The sequence below is a fragment of the Hylobates moloch genome, unplaced genomic scaffold (assembly GCF_009828535.3).
Source record: "Hylobates moloch isolate HMO894 unplaced genomic scaffold, HMol_V3 SCAFFOLD_3, whole genome shotgun sequence".
NCBI classification, from domain to species: domain Eukaryota; kingdom Metazoa; phylum Chordata; class Mammalia; order Primates; family Hylobatidae; genus Hylobates; species Hylobates moloch.
In genome coordinates this window covers 8,954,670-8,978,664 of record NW_026652278.1, presented here as the reverse complement: position 1 = coordinate 8,978,664, position 23,995 = coordinate 8,954,670, and the positions used below count along the sequence as shown (strand labels likewise).

The window sequence follows — 23,995 nt, the reverse complement described above, 5'->3', positions numbered from 1 at the left end:
CTCTCTTTCCAGGAGTCCGCTCAGAATTTGATCAGATTGACACATCCAACCCAAACTGTGTGGTAATTGCAGACGCAGGAGAAAGCTTTTCTTATCAAAACATGAATAACGCCTTCCAGGTGCTCATGGAGCTGGAAAATCCTGTACTCATATCACTGGGAAAAGGGTAAGTTGGCTCCAGGGAGAGTCATTTCTCAGTGCTTTAGATGATGCTGTGCCAGTCTCTGACTTGCGGGATCAGGCAGAGAAGGATGCAGAAGGGGAGGTGGGAGGAGCGCCGGTGACTTTCTTTTCCCTCCGTTTTTCATGCTTTCTTCATTTCTTTATTCCTCTCCTTTAATCATTTCTTTAGGAAATAGGAACACTGTCTTCAGGAGCTGGTTGATCAAGCTTCCATGTGGAGTCTAGACTAGAGGAGGGCGTCATTGCAGTTGGAGACCCTCTGGAGATCTCAGAGGCCAAGTGTTGATCGTCCCAAGTTTAGAGCAAAGAAGGAGAAGGTGCATTTGCAGAGGATATAGCAGGGTGCTGGAGAATGCTCTCAAGGGTTGTCTAATTAGTAAAACATAGGCTTGAGGGCCTACCCAGTCTGGGCACCAACAGTCTCTGGCCACAGATCACTGTCTCTGTAAAGTTGTGATTTTGTGATCAGTGTTTTGTCTAAACCTCTAGCACGTGCCTTGCCATCTCTTTCTTAAACAAAACAGTGTTGGTAATTTTTAACATTTTTTTTACACTGAGATAGCACATGTTCGTTGAAGAAAAATTAGACAATACAGATGAGCAAAAGAAGAAACCAGAAAGTATTTTTAGTCCCACTGCACGAGGAAAACACCTGTCACTATTTTGGTGTATGTCCTTGCAAGTGGCTTCCTGTGTGAATAGACTATTATGGATGGAGATGTTCACAGCATTTGACCTTGTTTTGTCACCCATTTTTTATTGTTCACCAAACAATATTTGTGAATGACTTAGCATGCAGCAAATGGATATATCTTGGGGCACGGTTATCTATGGTGTGCCTATCTTGTATTTTTTTTTTTTTTTTTTTTTTAGATTGAGTCTCGCTCTGTCACCTAGGCTGGAATGCAGTGGCGTGATCACGGCTTACTGCACCCTCCGCCTCCCGGGTTCAAGCAATTCTTCTGCCTCAGCCTCCTGAGTAGCGGGGACTACAGGCACCCGCCACCGCACCCGGCTAATTTTTGTATTTTTAGTAGAGACGGGGTTTCACCATGTTGGTCAGGATGGTCTCGATCTCCTGACCTTATGATCCACCCACCTTGGCCTCCCAAAGTGCTGGGATTACAGGCGTGAGCCACCGCACCCGGCCTCTTGTAATTTTTTTCTTTTTTGCTTTTTCTGCTTGTAAGTTTATTCAATGCAAAATAAACCTCACCAGTTTTACTGAGGTGGCTGACCACATCCACGACCAAATACACCTCTAAACTGAAATTCGGTTGCTGACCCAGCCCCAGCCTCAGCTTTCTCATTGGCACCAGGGGGGACAGCACTCCGTCTGTGGGTGTCTCTTTCTCTCTGTGGCTGTCTGTCTGTGGGTGTCTCTCTCTGTCTGTGGGTGTCTCCATCTGTCTGTGGGTATCTCTGTCTGTGGGTGTCTCTGTCTGGGGGTGTCTCTCTCCATCTGTGGGTGTCTTTCCCATCTGTGGATATTTCTTCTTGTCTGTGGGTGTCTCTTCCTGTCTGTGGGTGTCTCTCCCCATCTGTGGGTGTCTTTCTGTCTGTGGGTGTCTCCCGTCTGTGAGTGTCTGTCTGTGGGTGTCTCTCCTCATCTCTGGGTGTCTCTTCTCATCTGTGGGTGTCTTTCCCTGTCTGTGGGTGTCTCTGTTGGCTTCCACTCTTGTGGGTCTTGCAGGTCGGTCACGCTCCAGACCTTTAGGCTGCAGCCTGCCAGTCTCTGGACGGCTGTGGCGTGGGGTAGCAGACACACTCTCCAGGGGCAGATGGTGGTAATCGCAGAGATTCTGGATCCGCGTGTGGGTGAAGTACCAGTAGAAATGTCTCCAGGCAAACTCCTTCCCGCAGCCTCAGGACCTGAGAGACTGCCCATGACGTGAAGGTTGGGCATATTCTCATCTGCCAGCTCCAGGTCTTAGGCAGGTGGACATTCTTCTTGGCCACCATGACTCCCTCCTTAAAAAGGAGTTCATAAATAGCAATCTGGTTCTTCTTAGGCATCAACATCTCTGCGGCTGTAGGGTCCGGGGCCGGGGCTGGAAAGCGCGATTTTTTTCTAACTGATCCCTGCTGATGGCATCTAGATTGTTCCTGGTTTTTCACCATACTAGGGCTGTGATGAGCATCTTGGTGCATTTCGGATGACATCTCCGGATACAGTTACAGAAAGAGTATTTTTGAGGTTCTTGAGGCATGTTGCCAAGTTGTTTCCAGAAAGCTGCACAGATTTATTCTGTACAGCCTAGAATTCTAGAATCACAGGGTTCTGCACAGCCTAGAATTCTAGAATCACAGTGTTCTGCACAGCCTAGAATTCTAGAATTATAGGGTTCTGCACAGCCTAGAATTCTAGAATTATAGGGTTCTGCACAGCTAGAATTCTAGAATCACAGGGTTCCGCACAGCTAGAATTCTAGAATCACAGGGTTCTGCACAGCTAGAATTCATAGGGTTCTGCACAGCTAGAATTCTAGAATCACAGGGTCTACACAGCTAGAATTCTAGAATCACAGGGTTCCGCACAGCTAGAATTCTAGAATCACAGGGTTCCGCAAAGCTAGAATTCTAGAATCACAGGGTTCCGCACAGCTAGAATTCTAGAATCACAGGGTTCCGCACAGCTAGAATTCTCGAATCACAGGGTTCTGCATTCTAGAATCACAGGGTTCTGCACAGCTAGAATTCTAGAATCACAGGGTTCTGCACAGCTAGAATTCTAGAATCACAGGGTTCTACACAGCCTAGAATTCTAGAGTCACAGGGTTCTGCACTGCTAGAATTCTAGAATCACAGGGTTCTACACAGCCTAGAATTCTAGAATCACAGGGTTCTACACAGCTAGAATTCTAGAATCACAGGGTTCCGCACAGCCTAGAATTCTAGAATCACAGGGTTCTGCACAGCCTAGAATTTTAGAATCACAGGGTTCCGCACAGCTAGAATTCTAGAATCACAGGCTCCTAGGGTTGCAAGGACACTTTGGAGTGTCTACCTCAGCTTCTCATGAAGTGTGGGAATTCCGAGGCCGTGGCGGAGGAAGTGTTTTCCAGCTTCAGTGCTTTCGGTGCTTCTGGTGACAGCGCTCACTGCCTCTGCTTGCTATACCGGGACCAGCTGATGGAACAGACAGGGAGGGACTTTTTATCTGGCCATTGGCCATTGCCACGCACTTTGTGTACCCCGTTTTGTGTAATTCTGACTACAACCTTGTGGGCTCTAGGCAGGTCATTGCTGTTTTGCAGGTGGGGTTGTTGAGGCCACAGGAGATGAAATAAGCTGCTGTGCCCCAGCCATTGAGTGCTGATAGGACCAGGAGTGCCACTTGGCGTGGCCAACCCCAGACCCTGGGCTTGTTACCTCTAAGCTACATTCTAGAGCAGACTTTTTGCCCACACAAGCCTTAAATGTGGGCTGGGGACAGTGGCTCACACCTGTAATCCCAGCACTTTGGGAGGACAAGGTGGGCAGATCACCTGAGGCCAGGGGTTCGAGACCAGCCTGGCCAACATGGTGAAACCCTGTCTCTACTGAAAATACAAAAATTAGCCAGGCGTGGTGGTGCATGCCTATAGTCCCAGCTACTCGGGAGGCTGAGGCACAAGAATTGCTTGAACCTGGGAGGCAGAGGTTGCAGTGAGCCAAGATTGCGCCATTGCACTCTAGCCTGGGCAACAGAGCAAGACTCCATCTCGAAAAAAACGAAAAACAAACCTTAAATGTATTTTTGAGGCTGTGTTTAAAAATGGGGAGATTTTACACAAAATATCCAGATTTCTGGATTCTCTTGAAGAATCAGAAGATCTGACAATACTGAGCCTCACATTCCTGCACATGCAGCAGTGTCGCTGGAGCCACTGCCTCCATTAGTTAGGGTTTACCGCAGACCCCGCCCCTCCCTGTTGTCCCTGTCTCCAGACCTCAGAGTCAGTTGCCATTGATCGTGTGCTGTTTGTTGTTTTTTTCAAAGTAGAGAAGTACTTCTTCATGCTGTGTCTCTATCAAAAATGGGCAAGTGAAAGATGTTTCAATAAATAACAGGATTTTCTTTTTAGTAACAAAAAATTTCTAGTGTGTTTCTCATATAAATAAGATGCGTCCTGTATGTAGTCAGGGTTCCTCAGAGAAGCCTGAAGCTACAGGATATAGATATGTAGAGAGATTGACTGTGGAGGCTTGGCGAGTCCAAAATCTGCAGGGCAGGGCTGGCAGGCTGGGGACTCAGGAATGCGCTGCAGCAGAGTCCTAAGGCAGTGTGCTGGTGAGATTCTTGCTCAGGGAAGGTCAGTCTTTGTTCTAGTAAAGCCTGCAACTGGTTGGATGCGGTCCACCTACATTGCGGAAGGGAATGTACTCTCCTCCTAGTTCACCGATTTAAATGTTAATCTCATCCAAAAACACCTTCACAGAAACATTCAGAATAATGTTTGACCACATATCTGGGCACCGTGGCCCAGCCAAGTGGACATATTAAGTTAACCCTTGTAGTCCCTTTTTAAACTTACACCCATTGCAACTTAGGTCGCTGCTATGGAGCAAACCACAGAACCTGGTCTCTTAACGCATTTACCCGGGCTGACCCGTTAGGCCTTTGAGTCACCAACACCTCACTAGAGAACAAGCATAATGAAGAAGCTCTGCTGTAATTCGTTAATGTTAACACTTTTTTCTTTAAAGATGTCTCATGCTGAGCTTGGTGGCACACGCCTGTAATCCCAGCACTTTGGGAGGCTGAGGTGAGAGGATGGCTTGAGCCCAGAGGTTCGAGACCAGCCTGGGCAACATAGTAAGATTCCGTCTCTACAAAAAAGAAAAAAAATAGTAGTCTCATAATTATCAAAACCACTATTCCAGATCATGGATAATAATAGTCAGAACAGGTATATTGTTGAAAAAGGAAAAACAAAAAACAAAAAGCAGAAGCAGTCGCTTTCAGCTTTGTAATACTGCAGCAAATGTCATAGTGGACAAGGGTTTGTTTAAAGTAGATTAGTGGGGTCTCTGCTGATGGGGGTTCTGGGTGTTTAAAAACCAGAGAAAGGAACTGGCGGTTTTAGGGACTAGGTCCCAGCTTCTCAGGACAGCCCGAGGACCCTCGAAGAGCTGCCATCACCGTGCTCTCCTCGGCTGTGGTTCACTGCTGGTGACGTCCACCCTGCACTGCAGGACACGGGCACAGGCTGAGCGGTGCCCACCAAGGAGGCAGGAGCAGTGGGTGGAGGCGCCGGGGCAGACTGTCCCTCTCCTGGAAATGGAGTGATTTACATTTGGCATCTGTTTGGACCTGAGAGTGGGAATTGGCTTTGTAATTTCTTCTGTCATGCCGCTCTCAGAAAATTAAGCTGTTTACCCGACAGACTATGGAAGGTTAATGGCTCTTCTGGGAAAGGTCAAGTGGTCATTTGCAGGGAGGCTGTGCTGAATAATCGGAAACGGCAGAAGAATACAGCATAAAATCGCATCTGACTCCTCCTCCCGGGCTTCCCCCTTTCTTTGCAGCATCCATGAGTTCCTCTTTGTGGCTAGAACATTCACATCCTAAGTGGGGCTGCTGTTGGCTAGGTTAAACCAGTAACCAGTAACAGGGAAAATACATCGCATCTCTAGTGTGTGGAGATTACCGGGCCTTCATATTAAAAAAAATTTTTAAGTGCTTATATTTGCTGTGTCTCTAAAAAATGTTCTCAGGTAACAGTTGGCCTCAAGATGCCTTTTTGTTTTTCTGAATGAATAAGGAATAAAGAAAAATTCTGGGCACTATAAAATCAAGCCCAGATTCAGTTTTTAAAAAAATAAATGTTAAAGTTTCTCATTTTGATTTCTGGAAGTTCGTGTTCTCCTTAGACTCTAAAGATTAGCATGCAGAGACAAGGTTTTGATTGTGTATTTTAAGTTGCACGTTCAGTTTTTTTAAAATCCCATCCAGGACTAAATTTAAACATAAGAAAATCCAGGTTTCTTTTGCTTTAGAAGAGGCTGCGTTCCGCGAGGCCAGCAGAAGTGGCGCCGCGTGGGTCCCCTTAGGAGGTTTTGCCAGATGATGGGAGGTGCTTGCTCCCGTCCACCCAACCTCCAGCTCCTCCAGCTGGCCCCAGGGTAGCTGAGGGACAGGGGTCTGGGCCCAGAAGCCCCCAGAATCCTCAGCTCCAAATAGAGCTGTACCTGTCGCAGTGGAGTGGTTTTGTTGATTTCAGGTTTTCCTTTGTTGCTGGGTAAGCATTTCCTGTGTGGGGTACGTTCTTTCCTCTGTCCTGGCTTACTTCCACACATCACTTCCTTACCCACCTCGATGCCCTCCTTCTCCTGGCACAAGTAGGCAGGAGGGGACGAGGGTCGTGGCCTTCAAGGGCCTGCACAGGGCCTTGCCTGTGGTGGCATGGCCACCCTGGTCCTCAGCAGGGTGCTCAGCGGATTCCAAGGTGCTCCCTAGACCTGGACCTGCCCTTCACTTCCTTTTAGCTTAGGTCTCAGCTTTCCATGCCTCTCCTGCCTCCCTGAACCCAGCCTGTCCCCCACCCTGTTCAAGCAGACTGCCCCCACCTGGCTCCTGCCCTTTAAAGTTTGTCTGTGGGCTTCTTTGCTTCCCCACCAGACTGTGAGTCCCTGGGGAGCAGGCCTGGGGCTGGGAGTGTCCCCGAGTTCTGCAAAGGGCTGTGGAGCATCTGGGGTTGTTAATGCCAAGGGGAACCACGGTAACCTGGGCCATTTGCAGCACCAGCCAGTGCAGGCCTCAGGACCTGGTGTCCCCTCACCATTTCCTGGGAACTCTGGACCCCACTAAGGAAATCATCAGACCAAAGTAGCTGATTGTCCAACTGGGAAAAAGAAAAGGTAGTACCTGTTTAGGCCATGTAAATGCAAAATATAGATTTGAAGTCTGCGTTTAAGACATGAACTTAGAGATTTCTAAGCCTGTTTTGGGGGGTCACTCTAAAAGGGAGGGCATTTGCAGGTCCCCCCTCTGTGAGCATTCACAGCATCCCAGCCAGCCTGTGTCCCTGTGCCGTGACCCCAGAGCACAGAGCCTTGGAGGCTGTGGAACAGGCCTGGGGTTCACGTGGAGAGTCCCAAGCCCACGTCACGACAGGAGATGCCCACACCTTCAACAGACTCCAAGCTCCAAAGCTGCCTAACAGGGGAGTGGCAGGGGACCAGCCGTGGCAAGGCCCGGGTTTGGCTGAAGCCCGTACCTGCAGCCCAGCTTGTAAATTTAGCCGGGAAGCATCTGAGGCAGGCAGTGGAGGACGCACAGGGGTGAGCGGTTCATCCCACAGGTGTGGCTGGGTGACTCCTACAGCTTCAAGGCATCAGGTGGGGCAGAAAGGGACAGGCAGGGTCCCCAGGAGTGGTGGAGCCCCGGGGCAGCTCCCAAGGAGCTCAGTTCTCACACCCCAGGTGGTCACAGAACACATTTCAACCCCCTAAACTGAACAGGGCTGTGTTCATTTTTTCCTTCCCCCAGCTCATATCTTATTGCCTGTGTCAGCCTGGGTGAGCAGTTATTTATAATAATACTCTCCTATCTCATCTGGGCAGTTTCTGCCTGCAAGGTACCGAGTTAATAACTTTGCATGCATTATTTTGTTCAAGCTTCACAGCAATCTGTGAGGTAGGTATTGTTTGTTGTTCATTTTGCCCATTTTACAGATCAGGAAACTAAGGCCCACAGGCGTAAGCAACCCAAAGTCACACCATTAGAAGGCCGCGAGATCTGAACGCTCAAGTCAGCATGCCCTCTTCTTCCCTCTTGTTTTCTGCATACGTGCTTTCTCCATGTCTCCCAAATCCTAGGGCATGGCAGGAGGAGACGGAAACTGATGTGATGGTGGATGGCAAAACATTTTAGTGGTTCCAAGAATCAAGCCCCCTTGTGTATTCTTGGGTTTCAATGAACTGCGTCTTCAGAGCAGCGCAGGTTAAACCACTTTCTCCCCTCATTGTAGTCAATTGGCTTTGTTCAGCCAGAGCAAACTGGCCCACCACGTGTCTGGACTGTGGGTGCCTTGAGGCTCAGTGACGCCATCATGGGGTGTAGGGTAGGCCAGGCCGGGCTGCAGCCAGCCACCAAGCCAGCACTGGGCTCAAAGAGCCGTGAGGCCATTTTGAGAAAGGAATGCTCACTCGTGCAGAGCCTGTCTCCACCTCCACGAGACAGGGGAAGAAACAGTTGTCTTCTCATAAAAGCATCTGGCACCCATGAAACCTGGCATCTCGCTTGACCTCCAGCTAATAGGGGATGCAGCAGGGTGCTATGGAACTAATGGAGTTCTCTTCTTCAGCCAGCAATTAGGGGTTAATTATTAGCAATTAGGGGTTCGCCACATACCCTGTGGACCTGCTGTTCCTTCCCAGGACACAGGTCACTTGTCATTCTCTGTGTTAGCAACTGAAACCATCTGCCCTCTGGGTCCCCTGTTAATCATTGCAGCAGGGTCCCCACGAGTCTGACAGCAGGGGCACGTTCTGTGTGACCCATGGCATCCCTGGAGCTGCTGGTTGCTGCACTCTCCCCACTGGGTGTGGCGGCCTGCCACCCGGCCCTGTGGTGCTGGTCCCCTGCGGTCATTCTCAGCGTAGCGCCTGGACTGCCCCTCAGCCCGGCTTGGCTCTGCAGCCAGCGGGACAGGCCCGGTGCTCAGCTCCCAATGCTTAGCATCCTGCAGTCAGCTCCCCGTGCTCAGCTCCTCATGCTCAGCTTCCCGTGCTCAGCATCCCGTGCTCCGTTCTGCTCTCTCCTAGGCGTTACTACAAGGAGACCTCTGGCCTGATGCTGGACGTTGGTCCCTACATGAAGGCGCTTGAGGTACCAGCCCTGGTTCTGTCCCAAGCTCTCTTCAGACCTCAGGGCACCTGGGACTTTTTGGGTCTTTGTTGAGAAGAGGCTGTGCTTAATTAACGTACAAATGGCCTTTTGTGTTTCCACAAAGGCTGCCTTCCTATTCTGGGCTCCCCTGGCCGGGCCCTCGGGCCCTCAGCTGTCCTCCTCCCTCCCCTTCTCTCCCTTCTCGTCCTCCCCATCCTCCAGTGGGCGCAGCCCCCCTGCCCACCGTGGACCCTGCCGCTCTCCCAGCTGCTCTCTGCCACGCTCCTCTCGGGCTTGTGGCTTCTGTATCAGTGCTGACCACCGGTCTTATTCCTGACCCTGGGCATCTGCAGCACCTCAAGCTTGACAGGTCCTCACTGGCCTCCTTCCTGACTTCCCCTTCAGTTTCCAAGGCCATCTGTGGCCAGGCCTCCAGGTGGGGCTCCCCTGGGTCCACTCTGGCCCAGGTCCCATTAGCTGCCCCAGGTCAGCCTCACATCTCATCCCATCCTCACAGCTGCAGCAGCTCCTGCCTGCCTGCCGTCAGGTGGGAAGGAGAGGCAGACGAGCAGAGGCCCAGGAGGCCTGTGATGAGCTGGGAGTGGGCAGGGGAGAAGAGGGCGAGAAGGGATGAGAGGACGGAATTGCAGGCGAGTGAGCAGAGCACTGCTCTGCTGGCCCTTGGGAGCCCTGTAGTTTTGGCATCTCTTGGATGCCTTCTGCTGTGGGTAAGGCCTTTGAGCAGATGGCAGGGTGCCTGGTTCTAGGTAACCTGAGCGACCTGGGCAGCCCTTTCTGGACTTGTGAGGCTCCTGCCTGTGAGATGAGTTCTCAGGCCACAGCATCCTGCTTCTTCAAGGGCCTTGACTCTTGGGGACACATTTGGGACAGGGTTTCCGTGGCTGGGCATACACCTGTTCCTTGATCCCAAACTCATGCCATGTCCCTCTCTCTTTTCCCAGTATGCCTGTGGCATCAAAGCCGAGGTGGTGGGGAAGCCTTCTCCTGAGTTTTTCAAGTCTGCCCTGCAAGCGATAGGAGTGGAAGCCCACCAGGTAGGTTGGCGCCTTGTGAAGCGGGTCGGGGGAGGCAGCCCCGTCAGGGAGGCCCTGGAGCTTGGAATGGATTGCAGGACTCAGGCAGCCTGTGGGGTTGGCCGGGCAGCCAAGCGTGGGCTCCCTGTGAGAGCTGACCTGGCTGGGAAGGAGGAGGAAGACAGCAAACGAAATCCACTGAATAGTTTCAACCGTGAAGTTACTTTCAGTGTGAAAGCAAGAAGCAGAAATGCCTATGGCTTTTCCTGAGTTTTTGCTGCTTCTCTGAAAGGATAAGAATTGACAAGTCCTATCAGTGTGTTAATATATCTCACTGGCAAGACAGTGTAACAGCAAGATTACAGCAATATGGAAGAAATAATAAAGTCACTCATTTTGCGACCTTTATATTTTGACTATTTTGGGATAGATTGCCTTTCAAACTTCCGAATTTTAGAAAGGAAGAAGAATAGGTTAGGATTTTATTGTCTACACCTACCCCACCCCCACCCTAAGTGAGTCTGGCTTCGTCCTCCAGTGGGTTTTTTTTTCTTTGTCTTTTTTTTTTTTTTTTTGAGTCAGTGTCTCCATTTGTCACCCAGGCTGGAGTGCAGTGGCACTATCTCAGCTCACTGCAACCTCCACCTCCTGGGTTCAAGCAATTCTCCTGCCTCAGCCTCCTGATGAGCTGGGACTACAGGTGCGCGCCACCACGCCAGCTAATTTTTTATTTTTAGTAGAGACGGTTTCACTATGTTGGCCAGGCTGGTCTCAAATTCCTGACCTCAGGTGATCTGCCCACCTTGGCCTCTCAAAGTGCTGGGATTACAGGTATGAGCCACCATGCCCAGCCCCGGCTAACTTTTGTATTTTCCATAGAGATGGGGTTTTGCCATGTTGCCCAGGCTGGTCTTGAACTCCTAGCTCAAGCCATCCTCCTGCCTTGGCCTCCCAAAGTGCTGGGATTACAGGCATGAGCCACCACACACAGCCCCTCCAGCAGGTTTTCTGAAAGATTGTAAGGAATAGTGGGCAGCCGGCATGGTGGCTCACACCTGTAGTCCCAACACTTTGGGAGGCTGAGGCGGGTGGATCACTTGAGGTCAGGAATTTGAGACCAGCCTGGCCAACATGATGAAACCCCATCTCTACTAAAAATACAGAAAAACAAAAAAAAATTAGCTGGGCGAGGTGGTGCATGCCTGGTAATCCCAGCTACTTGGGAAGCTGAGGGATGAGAATTGCTTGAACCTGGGGGGCAGAAGTTGCAGTGAGCCGAGATCACGCCACTGCACTCCACCTGGGTGATAGAGCGAGACTCCTCAAAAAAAAAAAAAAAAGGAAAAAAGAAACAGAGTCCACAGCTGCCCCAGGCTATCCTGCTGCCTCCTCGGAAGTGGGCAGCAGAAGCATGGGTTGGGGGGTCCCCCAGGTGTCAAGCCGGGTGCATGTTTCCCCTGTGTGTATTTCGGTCCAGAACACTGGTGCCTCAAGGTGCTTTGAGAAAGATGGCCCAAAGCTGCCGAAGTCTAGACACTGCACCTGCACGTGCCCTGAGATCCATAGAGATGTCAAAAGACGCAGGCTCTCTGGAGTCCCCAGAAAACACCTGGGAAATGTCACGTTAGTCTGTTAGAGAAGGAAAGGTTTGTGTTCTGAATGAGTGAGAACTGCAGCAATAAATAACCTGGCTTTTTACTACCTTGCTTCATAGGGCAGAGTTTTGTTTTTTATTATGAGAGATTTCAAACATACAGAAAAGTAGAGAGAATGATACAGACCCCCATTATATCCATCACCCAGCTTCAGTGGTTAAGATTTTGCCACATTCCTTTCTTCTATCCTCTTTTTTTCGTTTTAAAAAATTTACTGGCTGGGTGTGGTGGCCCACGCCTGTAATCCCAGGACTTTGGGAGGCCGAGGCAGGTGGATCACCTGAGGTCAAGAGTTCAAGACCAGCCTAGCCAACATGGTGAAACCCCGTCTCTAATAAAATATAAAAATTAGCTGGGTGTGGTGGTATGCACCTGTAATCCCAGCTACTCAGGAGGCTGAAGCAGAATTGCTTGAGCCCAAGAGGTGGAGGTTGCAGTGAGCCAAAACTGCACCACTGCATTCCAGCCTGGGCGACAGAGTGAGACTCCATTTCCAAGTAATAATAATAATAATATAATAAATTTACTTAATTTTTGCTGTCATATTTTAAAGCGAATCTCAATTGTATCCTTTCATATTGTAGCATGACTTTAAAAAAATCGTGATTTTTAGATATAACTACAATACATTAAAACTCCTAACATGGCCAACAGGCATACAAAAAGATACTCAATATCATCATTCATCAGGAAATGCAGATCAAAACCCCAATGAGATACCACTTCACACTAAGATGACTGTATAGTTAAAAAAAAAAAAATAGGAAATAACAAGTGTTGGCAAGGATGCAGAGAAATTGGAACCCTTCTCTATTGCTGGTAGGAAGGTGCAATGACAGTGTTGCCACAGTCAGCCACTTGGTGGTTCCTCAAAGTTAAACATAGAATTTGCCATATGACTCAGCAACCCATTTCCAGGTCTACACCCAGAAGAACTGAAACAGGTGTTCAAACAAAAACTTGTACAAAAATATCCATAGCAGCTCCATACACAATAGCCAAAAGATAGAAAAAACCAAGATACCTGCCCATCAACTGATAAAGGATAACCAAATGTGGTATGTCCGTACAGTGGAATATTATTCAGCCATAAAGAGGAATGAAGTTCTGACACATGCCACAGTGTAGATGAACCTTGGTAGCATTATGCTAAGTGAAGGAAGTCAAACACAAAGGACATATATCATATCCTTCCATGTATAGCAAATGTCTAGAATAGGCAAATCCATAGAGATGAAAAGCAGATTAGTGGTTGTCAGGGGCACAGGGGAATGGGGAATGCTGCTTCAGGGTACGAGGTCTCCTTTTGGAGTGATACAAATATTCTGGAACTGGGCCGGGCGTGGTGGCTCACACCTGTAATCCCAGCACTTTGGGAGGCTGAGGAGGGTGAATCACTTGAGGTCAGGAGTTCGAGACCAGCCTGGCCAACATGGTGAAATCCTGTCTCTACTAAAAATACAAACATTAGCCAGGCGTGGTGGTGTGCGCCTATAATCCCAGCCACTTGGGAGGCTGAGGCGGGAGAATTGCTTGAACCCAGGTGGTGGAGATTGCAGTGAGCTGAGATCGTGCCACTGCACTCCAGCCTGGGCGACAGAGCCAGACTCTGTCTAAAAAAAAAGAAGAAAAACAAATATTCTAGAACTGGACAGTGATGATGGTTGCACAACGTTCTGAATGTGCTCAATGCCAGTGAATTGAATACTGTGGTCACAGTCATAAATTTAATGTGTATTTTACCACAATAAAAATTTTAAAACCACCTAAAAAATTAACAGTGATTTTTATTAGTATTATTTAATACCAACCCATATTTAAATTTCCTTGACTGTCTCAGAAATGCTCTTTTACCACTGATCTGTTGGAATCCAATCTGAAGAAGCTCCGTGACTTGTGTGTGGTTTTTATGTTTCCTAAGCCTCTCTTTTTAGCCCTCCATCAGGGAACATTTGAAATATCTATGTCAGTAGAGAGGGCAGCTCAGGGAACTCCTAGGTACCCATCACTGTGCTTTAATAATTATCAACTAATAACCACTTTAAAATTGTTTTCAACTTTTCATTTTGAAGTAACTTGACACTCACAAAAAGTTGCAAACACAGTACAAAACGTTCACATGTGCCCTTCACCAGCTTCCCCATCGTCATCAAACGATGATGAAACCAGGAAATCAACACAGGCACAAGGCGGTTAGCTAACCTAGAGACCTTATTCAGACACCACCAGTCATCCCACTCATGGCTTTCTGGGCACACGTTGCATGTAGCAGTCATGTCCATAGTGTCCTTTATCTGTGAACTCTGATAACCTGTTGAGGTGTCTTCCAGAGTTCTCCACTGTCGTTACTATTTGTCCCTTTTAATAAGTATCTTTTTTTAAATTATTTATTTATTTTTTGAGATGGAGTCTTGCTCTGTCACCCAGACTGGAGTGCAGTGACGCTATCTCTGCTCACTGCAAGCTCCGCCTCCCGGGTTCACGCCATTCTCCTGCCTCAGCCACCCGAGTAGCTGGGACTACAGTTGCCCGCCACCACACCTGTGTAATTTTTGTTTTTGTATTTTTAGTAGAGATGGGGCTTCACCGTGTTAGCCAGGATGGTCTCGTTCTCCTGACCTCGTGATCTGCCCGCTTCATCTCCCAAAGTGCTGGGATTACAAACGTGAGCCACCGCACCCGGCTTTTTTTTTTTTTTTTTTTGAGCAGGAGTCTCATTCTGTCACCCAGGCTGGAGTGCAATAGCGCCATCTCGGCTCACTGCAACCTCCACCTCCCAGGTTCAAGTGATTCTCCTGCCTCAGCCTTCTGAGTAGCTGGGATTACAGGCGCCCGCCACCAAGCCCTGCTAATTTTTGTATTTTTAGTAGAGACAGGGTTTCTCCGTGTTGGCCAGGCTTGTCTTGAACTCCTGACGTCAGGTGATCTGCCTGCCTCGGCCTCCCAAAGTGCTGGGATTACAGGCATGAGCCACTGGGCGTCTGGCCTTCATTGGTGTATTTTATGTGTGGCCCAAGACATTTCTTCTTCCAGTATGGCCCAGGGAAGGCAAAAGATCGGACACCCCTGCTGTAGAGGTTTATGATCAAAATAGTGTATTTAAAGCTGCTGGGAATAATTCTTTTTTGTGGGTGGTATTCCCCCAAGTGGACGCTCTTTGAATTCATTTTCATTTTGATGTTTAGGGAATTGGCTTAACGTTTACATTTGTTTTGTAGTTATGTAAAATATTTATATGGTTCTAAAATCCACAAAGCAAGACATATTCAAGGAAGTCTAACTCCTGTTCTTTTCCTTCTATTTCATTTTTACCTGTCTCTTGTAGTTAGCCATGTTTATAAATATTATAGCTATAAATATTTTATAAGTATTATAGCTTACTTTTTTATTTGAAAAAATAAGCAACTACGTATATATTTGTATTCCCCTCATAGGTTGAATTTAAGAGAGAATAAATTCTCAAAATAATTTGTTTTATATAGAGAGAGAAAGGCTAATGCTTTAATCTGAGTTTAAAAATCAGTATTTAAAAGTTTATAAGTAGGCCGGGCATGGTGGCTCATGCCTGTAATCCCAGCACTTTAGGAGGCCAGGGAGGGTGGATCACATGAGGTCAGGAGTTCGAGACCAGCCTGGGCAACATGGAGAAACCCCATCTCTACTACAAATACAAAAATTAGCTGGGCATGGCAGCAGGTGCCTGTAATCCCAGCTACTCAGGAGGCTGAGGCGGGAGAATCGCTTGAACCCAGGAGGCAGAGGTTACAGTGAGCCGAGATCGGGCCACTGCCCTCCAGCCTGGGTGACAGAGTGAGACTCCATCTCAAAAAATAATATAAGTGGTATGATCACAACCATATCAAACAGCCCCCTTACCCCGACCCAAAACCCAAACAAAAACAAAACCCTGCCACTGCCTGGAAAATAAGACCTGGCCGGGCGCAGTGGCTCACGCCTGGAATCCCAGCACTTTGGGAGGCCGAGGTGGGCAGATCAGTAGAGCCCAGAAGTTTGAGACCAGCCTGGGCAACACAGCAAAACCCCATCTCTACAAAAAAATGCAAAAAAATAGGCAGATGCGGTGGCATGTGCCAGTGGTTCCAGCTACTTGGGGGGCTGAGGTGGGCAGATTGCTTGAGCCCAGGAGGTTGAGGTTGCAGCGAGCTGAGATTGCACCACCGCACTCCAGCCTGGGCAACAGAGCGAGACCCTGTCTCAAAAAAAAAAAAAAAAAAATAGGAAAGCAAGAAGGAAGGAAGGAAAGAAGGAAGGAAGGAGGGAAGGAGAAGGGGAAGGGAAGAGAGGGGAGGAGACGAGACTGGCTGTCCAGATGGCATTGCTGGTGATATTTGGATGGTCCGACTTGGGTGATCTCCCTGCCTTTTTCTTTTAGCATTTTCAGTTATTTTCACAGTCAGCTTCCTTCACATTTCGAATGAGATACAGCCCACCTCACTGCCGAAAGAAGACCCCTCGTGAGGGTCTGGTGAATCTGGGTTTGTGGTTTTCGGATGCTGGGGCAGTGTGTCCAGGAGGGAGCGGGGCTGTGGATTCCTGGTGGGTCACCGTGGCTGCTTGAGGTTTTGGTCACTGCCGCTGCCATCCACCCTGAGCATCTGTGGCCCTGGAGAGCGAAAGACTTGTTTCCTCTGGTGGCTCCGAGCATATGTGGCAAAGCTGTGTCTTATTTACCTCCCACATCGTCGTCCTCTCCCACCCTCATGTGACGTTTTTGCCTGTCCCCTTGACAGTGGGGCAGCAGCTGCATGTTCCGAACGTCCCCACCCTGCCGTTTTCCTAAAATGGTCACTAACGTTATTTGACTCTCAGGATGTGTAGACATTTTAAAGCAGTATTTCAAGGTAAGGCCATTTCAAATGAACTGTGTCTTATGCACAGGGTAATAATTCTCTGTTCCTGGCTTTTTTATTTTTAATGAAAAATGCCTGCGAGGACCTCTCTTGCTGCTGAAGTGCCAGGCTGTGGCAAACCTTAAATTTTTCCAGCTGCTTTAATCAATAAAGTTATCACCAGTCATTTCCCTTGACCACTGCTGCTTCCCGAGACCCTGACCTGCTTCCTGCTGCTGAGTTTTCAGTCTGCACTCAGAATAGATATAACTCCCCAAATCCAATTTTCATTTTAACCTTTCCTCAGTGGCCTAGAAATCACAGATTGCTGGTATTACGCTAATAGATTGGAAATTCAAACCTCTTAGAGGCAACCTGGCCCTTTCTAGGATTCAGTAATAAGGCAAAGAATAACATACCTTAAAGGTTACTTCTAGAAATATCTAATTCTCACGGTTTAAGCTTCTGAATCAGTGGATGGTTTTATAGCTTCATATGAACGCCCAAGTGATGTGAAGGTTTTGGCAGTTTTCCATCATCATAAGAAGTTCTGTGGGATGCAAATCATGCAGGTTTAGTGGAGATTGAGACTGTTCAAACCAGTGCACTTAGTTATATGTGGCAGCCAAGGAGCCTGGTCTGGAGGGGCCCGTTCCACAGGTGAGGAGCCTGAGGCTTAGAGATGAAACACCTTGTCATAGGTGCTTTGCATTCCCACCATGAGGTTAAGACAGGATTTCTCAGGCTGGGTGCAGTGGCTCACACCTGTAAACCCAGCACTTTGGGAGGCCGAGGTGGGTCGATCACCAGCCCAGGAGTTCGAGACCAGCCTGGATAACATGGTGAAACCCTGTCTCTACAAAAAATACAAAAGTTAACTGGGCATGGTGGTTGGCACATGCCTGTGGTCCCAGCTGCTCAGGAAGCTGACGCACGAGAGTCGCTTGAATCTGGGAGGCGGGGGTTGCAGTGAGCTGAGATAGCACCACTGTACTCCAGGCTGGACAAGAGAGTAAGACCTTCTCTCAAAAGAAACCGACAAACCCCCCCAGATTTCTCAACCTCGACACTTGACATTTTTGGACTGGGTCATTTTGTGGTGAGGGGATGTCCTATGTGTTGTAGGTGCTAAACAGCATCCCACTGTCCACCCACTACGTGGGACCACCCCCTTCCCAAGCTGTGAAACCAAAATTGTCTCTAGACGTTGTCAGATGTGCCCTGGGGAGAACCACATTATTAAGAGAACGGTTACAGAGAACTCTAGTACTGAACCCAAGATTACTTTGCTAATGAGGAGTGAAGCCAGGCACCAAACCATCGTCTTCCAGCCCCATCCAGTGCTCTTTGCCATAGCCCAGCTCTCAGGGAGGGCCAACAGTGCAGCAGAATTTCTTAAGAGAGGTGGGGGGGTAGGGAGGATTTCAGGTGGGGGGGTAAGGAAGATTTCAGGTTGGGGGGGTAGGGAGGATTTCAGGTGAGGGGGATAGGGAGGATTTCAGGTGGGAGGATAGGCAGGATTTCAGGTTGCAGGAGTTGGAAGGATTTCAGGTGAGGGGGGTAGGCAGGATTTCAGGTTGCGGGGGTAGGGAGGATTTCAGGTGGGGAGGTAGAGAGGATAGCAGGTGGAGGGGTAGACAGGATTTCAGGTGGGGGTGTAGGAAGGATTTCAGGTGGGGGGTAGACAGGATTTCAGGTGAGGGGGGTAGGGAGGATTTCAGGTGGGGGGGTGGGGGGCAGGGAGGATTTCAGGTCGGGGGGGTGGGGGTAGACAGGATTTCAGGTGGGGGGGGCTAGGATTTCAGGTGAGGGGGGTAGGGAGGATTTCAGGTGGGGGAGGTAGGGAGGATTTCAGATGGGGGGGTTGGGAGGATTTCAGGTGAGGAGGTAGGCAGGATTTCAGGTCAAGGGGGTAGACAGGATTTGAAGTGAGGGGGGTAGGGAGGATTTCAGGTGGGGGGGGTAGGGAGGATTTCAGGTGGGGGAGTAGACAGAATTTCAGGTGGGGAGGGTAGGCATGAGGCTGCGGTGATCCTCATGGCTCGCGCCCTCAGAACTGCCTGTGAAAAATGGGGGTGAGGTTTGCAGGCTTATCCAGAAGCCTAGCCATATAAACTGGAGGGTGCCCTACCATTTCATTCCCTGATTCTCAGGGCATCAGTCCTAACTATAGGGGTCTGGGGACAGTCTGTACCCCTAGGGGGAGGCTGGTGAGTGGGGAGTGCATGTCTGTCCACATGGGGGCCACTCCGGGCCAGTTCTTTCTGCTGCGGCCTCCCTCCCCCATGGGTGTTTCCACTGAGGCCTCCCCGCAAACTCTGTTGGCTGAGCCCCGCCTCCCGGCCCTGGGCATTTTCTTTGGATTGTCAGTGTGGGGATCACCCTGCTCAACTCCTGACTGGGAGCAGGCTGGCCTGCTGGGCTGTGCCCACTTCCAGCACTGAAAGAATGGGCCCAGGAGGGGATCAGCCCTCCTGCAGCCCTGGTTTGAATTGGAAACTGTCCACCGATGCCTGGCACCTGGCACCTAGCCCTGCAGCTGTGGGTCTGAAACTGACGGGAGTTGCAGGAGCTTCCGGCCCTGGCTTTGTCTTTGTGATGTGTCCTAGTCATAAGGTGCTCTGAGACCTCATGGCTTAGTTTTCCTTCGGAATTTTTCTCCCTTGGAGGCTTTTTTTTTTTTTAGTGGATTTTATTTTCTTCTCAAAACACAAGTATTTAAAATATCTATGAAGCAACTCATGCTCATTAAAGGAGCTAAGAAAAATTCAGAAAAGTACAAGAAGAAAAGAAACCACTCATCATTTCACCAGCCTAGAATAACACAGATCATGCTCGATCTTGCCAATTTTTGGTGGCTATATATACATTTTTAACACAAAATTGGGATAATCTTGTATCTGCTGTTTAAAATCTGAGTTTTCCCCCTTAATATCCTATTGGGAACAATTTTTTTTAACTTACATTTTAGGTTCAGGGATACGTGTACAGGTTTGTGATACAGGTACATTGTGTGTCTTGGGGGTTTGCTGTGCAGATTATTTCATCTTCCAGGTCATAAGCCTAGTACCTGTTGGGGTAGTTTTTCAATCCTCACCCTCCTCCCACCCTCCACCCTCAGGTAGGCCCTGGTGTCTGTTGTTGCCCTGTGTCCATGTGTATTCAGTATTTAGCCCCCACTTATAAGTGAGAACATGCAGTATTTGGTTTTCTGTTCCTGTGTTAGTTTGCTTAGGATAATGGCCTCCAGTTCCATCCCTGTTGCTGCGAACGACATGACCTTGTTCTTTTTTAGGGGACAGCTTTCTTTGTGCTTATTGAAGCACTTTAACAAACCAGTTTTCACGGCTGCATACTGTTCCACTGTTGAGACTCCCGTCATGTTCTTGACCATTCCCTATTGATGGAGATGAGGCTGCTTCCAATTTCGCTCTTGTGCATAACCCTGATGAACACATCTTGTATGTACATCCTCTTGTACATTTCTAATTATTTGCTCCAAATCCTAGTGATGTGCCTGGGAGGCTGTGATGCATGTTGCTTATTTCTGTTTCAGAAACGTGTGTCCGTTCACCTTCCCCACCTGCTGCGTATACAGATGCTTGTTTCCCCACATCCTTACCAACACCATGATTTCTGGCTTTTTTTTTTTTAAAGTGGTCTTTGAGTTTTGCTGTTAGTCTTGTTCCTTATGAAGGTGTCCAACCACAGTGGCAGTCACTCAGCATCGCACTGTCTCCAGGTCTCTATGGGACCACAGTGGCAATCACTCAGCATCGCACTGTCTCCAGGTCTCTATGGGGCCACAGTGGCAATCACTCAGCATCGCACTGTCTCCAGGTCTCTGTGGGAGCCTGAGTTCCTTTGGGGCCTGGATCCAGGGCTCATCCTAGAGTGAGCCGTCATCTCAAGGCATCTCCCTGGGGGATATGTGCCCCTCGGGGCTGCAGTTACAGACACTGAGCTCGCTCCACCTTCACCACCCAGCCCTGCTGCTTCCCACCCTAATCCTCCTGGCAGAGCCCCGGGATAAGGAAAATATTTATGAAGAGGAGACCAGGGCAGGCAGGCAGATGCGTAAGAGGGAAGATTGACTGCTGTAGCACCGGACCCAGGACACCTCCCTCTGGGACTGTGGTGCGTCCCTCTGGCTTTCTGGATTCTGGGTTCTGGGGGGTCTGACCTTTCATTTTTTTCTCCACCTCACCCCGCACCATGTCGTGTCTGAAAGGAAGCAAAGCCCAGCCCTGGCAGGTGGAGTATTTTTATTTCCCCTGACAGCGCACCTCCTGACCTCTATCTTCTTGCCAGTGATTTTTTAAATCCTAAACGATTTGGCAATAATTGCTCCTCCTTGCGTGATTATTGCCCTTCACCGATAGTAAATCTGGGAATCCCCCAGGGTCCTGAGCGCACTTTGGTATGCGGAGCCCACAAGCTGGCCTGGACAGGCATCGCTGCTCCAGGCAGCTGTGCACCCAGCCGGCCGGCCCTGGCGTCCCTGCCCCCAGCCTCCGCCTCCCTCGCCGACAGCTTCCTGGGGCTCTGCCTGGATGCAGCCTCGCTTTATCCCGCAGAAGCTCCACGCTGTTCCTGCATGAGAACTCGTCCTCCAAGAGACCACGTTCCTCTGGTCCTGTCCCCGTGGGCCACATCCACACATGTCCCAGCCCAGGAAGAACAAGTCTCTGTTCTGGGAGGGAAACCTGTGTGCCGTCTGGTTCTGTGTGTGGGAAGAGCACGCACACAGTTTTATTTTCCCCAGAAGCATGGAGGTGTAGGATGACGTGTAATACTTGGAAGACCCATTCCATTTCCAAGGAACCTTCTAGCAGGATGGCCCCGGAGTCTCTGGCAGCAGTGGACATGGTCCTGAATTGGAGTGCTGTGAATGTTCACCGCTGACCTCACGGTTTGAAGACAATTGCTTGAGAAGGGCAGAGGGGACCCGAATACAGGGGGCTCTGGCCAGCCCTGCTGCCAGATGCCAGCAGCCATGGGGGCTGCCCGGCCAGCCCTGGCTTTTCCCGACCCTTAGAGTGCCCTTTGTGCATGCAGCGGACACTGGTGCTGGTCCCATTCCCGGGAGCACACGGTGCCACTAGCTGTGTCTTGCCTGGCCGGGTGCTGGTTTGATAGACACAAGAACCTCATTTGGATTTGGCAGGATTTTCCCTAACATCAGTCATTCTGGAAAAAACACTTTGAATTTTTACCATATCTGGGTATTTTTACCATATCTGGGTACTTGCCACTAGCTCTATTTACTTCACGTTTCTTAAAATTGATTCATTTTATTACTTAAATAAATGTATTTTAAAAGGAACTTTTGATGACTACTATAAATGGAAAACCAGAATCTCTCACTTACCATAATAGATTAATCTAAAAATAAAGACCACATGATTACATTAAAATGTATGTCCTTGCTCTGCCTGAAGTCAAATAGTATGTCACCCGTGTGCATGACACACTGGGAATCACAGGGGTGGGTGGAGGAAAGATCAGAGAAAATCCGTGGAGAGTGTGAAGTAGAGAGCACCACACCAGGAAAACGTGGCTTTATTTCAGTGCCTCATGTCTCGCGGTGGCTTGCGGCTACCAGTCATTGGTAGAATTCTCAACATTGCGGCCTTCAGCCACCTCCTCTGAGCTCTCTCAGCGCCACCATCCCCCGTGGCTTCTCTGAGGGAGGTCCCTCTGGCCTCTGCTTGACTGTGATACGTGACGAGTCTATGCCGAGTGGCAGAAAAGCTCCGTGTTCAGCTGAAACTACCTCCCTGGCCTCAGGGGGCCTCACTGGCTCTTTGTCCCTTCTCACAGCTAATGGTGATTCCTTGGTTATCTGAAGGCCTGTTTGGGAGACAGTTCCCAGGACAGTTGCTTCAGGCTTATATGTGTGTGCTTTCTGGAATTCATGGCATGGCCTGCCCTGGTGAATGGTGGGGAGACGGGTAGTGAACACATGTGTGGTAGCCCCTGCTGGGTGTGCCCCACCTGTCCTCCATGTCCTACAACCTGGTTGGCTCCTTTTGCTTGTCAGAGCAGAGCTCAGAACCTCACCTCCTCTGGGAAGCCTTTCCTGACCACCCACAAGCCCAGTTGGTCAAGAGGAGGTCAGACCTCACAGCCTCCTGTGCGTTATCCCAGGCCCTGATGATGAGACTGTGGAATTACCTGATTAATGTCTGTCTGTAGCACTTGTCGTGAGCTCCGTAAGTGCTGGGACTGCATCTGTCTGATTCACACTGTGTGTCCACTGCCTGGCCTGGCACCGGCCCCCGAAGGCCTAGGGCAAAGGTATCAAGTAATCAGAGCAAGGGCGCCTGCTGCAGGTCGGGGGCCTCTGACCTGGTGAGATAGGGAATTTCCTCAACAAAATATTTCCTCATGTTTCTGTTTCCTTTGTAACATGTTTAGGCCGGGCGCAGTGGCTCACACCTGTAATTCCAGCACTTTGGGAGGCTGAGGCGGGCGGATCACTTGGTCAGGAGATTGAGACCATCTTGGTTAACACGGTGAAACCCCGTCTCTACTAAAAATACAAAAAAATTAGCAGGGCGTGGTGGCAGGCGCCTGTAGTCCCAGCTACTCGGGAGGCTGAGGCAGGAGAATGGCGTGAGCCTGGGAAGCGGAGCTTGCAGTGAGCCAAGATCGCGCCACTGCACTCCAGCCTGGGCGACAGAGCAAGACTCCATCTCAAAAAAAAAAAAAAAATGTTTAGATAACTTATTATGTCCTGGCCCTGTGCTGGGTGCTTCACTAAGATTATTTCCTTTAAACGCCACACCTGTTATACCCATTTTACAGATGGAAGTAGAGGCTGGCCCAAGGTCACACAGCCAGCAAACAGCAGAGCTGGGATCTCCACCCCACTGCTCTAGCTCAGCGTGAGACAGGAGTGAGTCTGTGTGTCTGCTGGCCACATCGGGCCCGCCCCCCCTTTCTGGGTCCCCTTCCCCCAGATGGAGAGCAAATTCCACCTGGACCCATCCTTGCAGGCAGAGTCCAAATCGATGGGACACACACTCAGTAAAACTCCCCCGGCTTGGGCATGCTTCACAGTCATCGTTTCATTTTGTCTTGATTTTGGTTTGTGTATTTATCAGTTAGCCCCGCTTAGCATCTGAATTCCAGTGAGAAGACCTGTAGTTTGTTTGTTTGTTTGTTTGTTTGTTTGTTTTGAGACAGTTTTGTTCTTCTTGCCCAGGCTGGAGTGCAATGGTGCAATCTTGGCTCATTCTCCTGCCTCAGCCTCCCAAGTAGCTGGGATTATAGGCGTTCGCCACCATGCCTGGCTAATTTTTTGTATTTTAATAGAGACGGGTTTCACCATGTTGCCCAGGCTGGTCTGGAACTCCTGGGCTCAAGTGATCTGCCTGCCTCGGCCTCCCACAGTGCTGGAATTACAGGCATGAGCCCCTGCGCCCAGCTTTTTTTTTTTTTTTTTTTTTTTTT

The 23,995-nt window shown here is 49.4% G+C and overlaps 1 protein-coding gene across 7 annotated transcripts in view; it reads left to right on the top strand.

The window, feature by feature from the left end:
- The window catches only part of LHPP (phospholysine phosphohistidine inorganic pyrophosphate phosphatase), a 148,262-nt gene that overhangs the window by 23,837 nt on the left and 100,430 nt on the right, over positions 1–23,995 (top strand). For 4 of the 7 annotated variants that reach the window (XM_032175736.2, XM_032175710.2, XM_058435915.1 and 1 more), the window contains exons 3-5: positions 13–166; positions 8,935–8,998; positions 9,961–10,053. In XM_032175736.2, coding sequence (XP_032031627.1) covers positions 13–166; positions 8,935–8,998; positions 9,961–10,053 — 311 coding nt within the window. Of the gene's footprint in view, positions 1–12; positions 167–8,934; positions 8,999–9,960; positions 10,054–10,252; positions 10,441–19,832; positions 21,932–23,995 lie in introns of those variants that run through there. The other 3 variants (XR_004251842.2, XM_058435916.1, XM_058435917.1) reach the window with 3 other exon arrangements.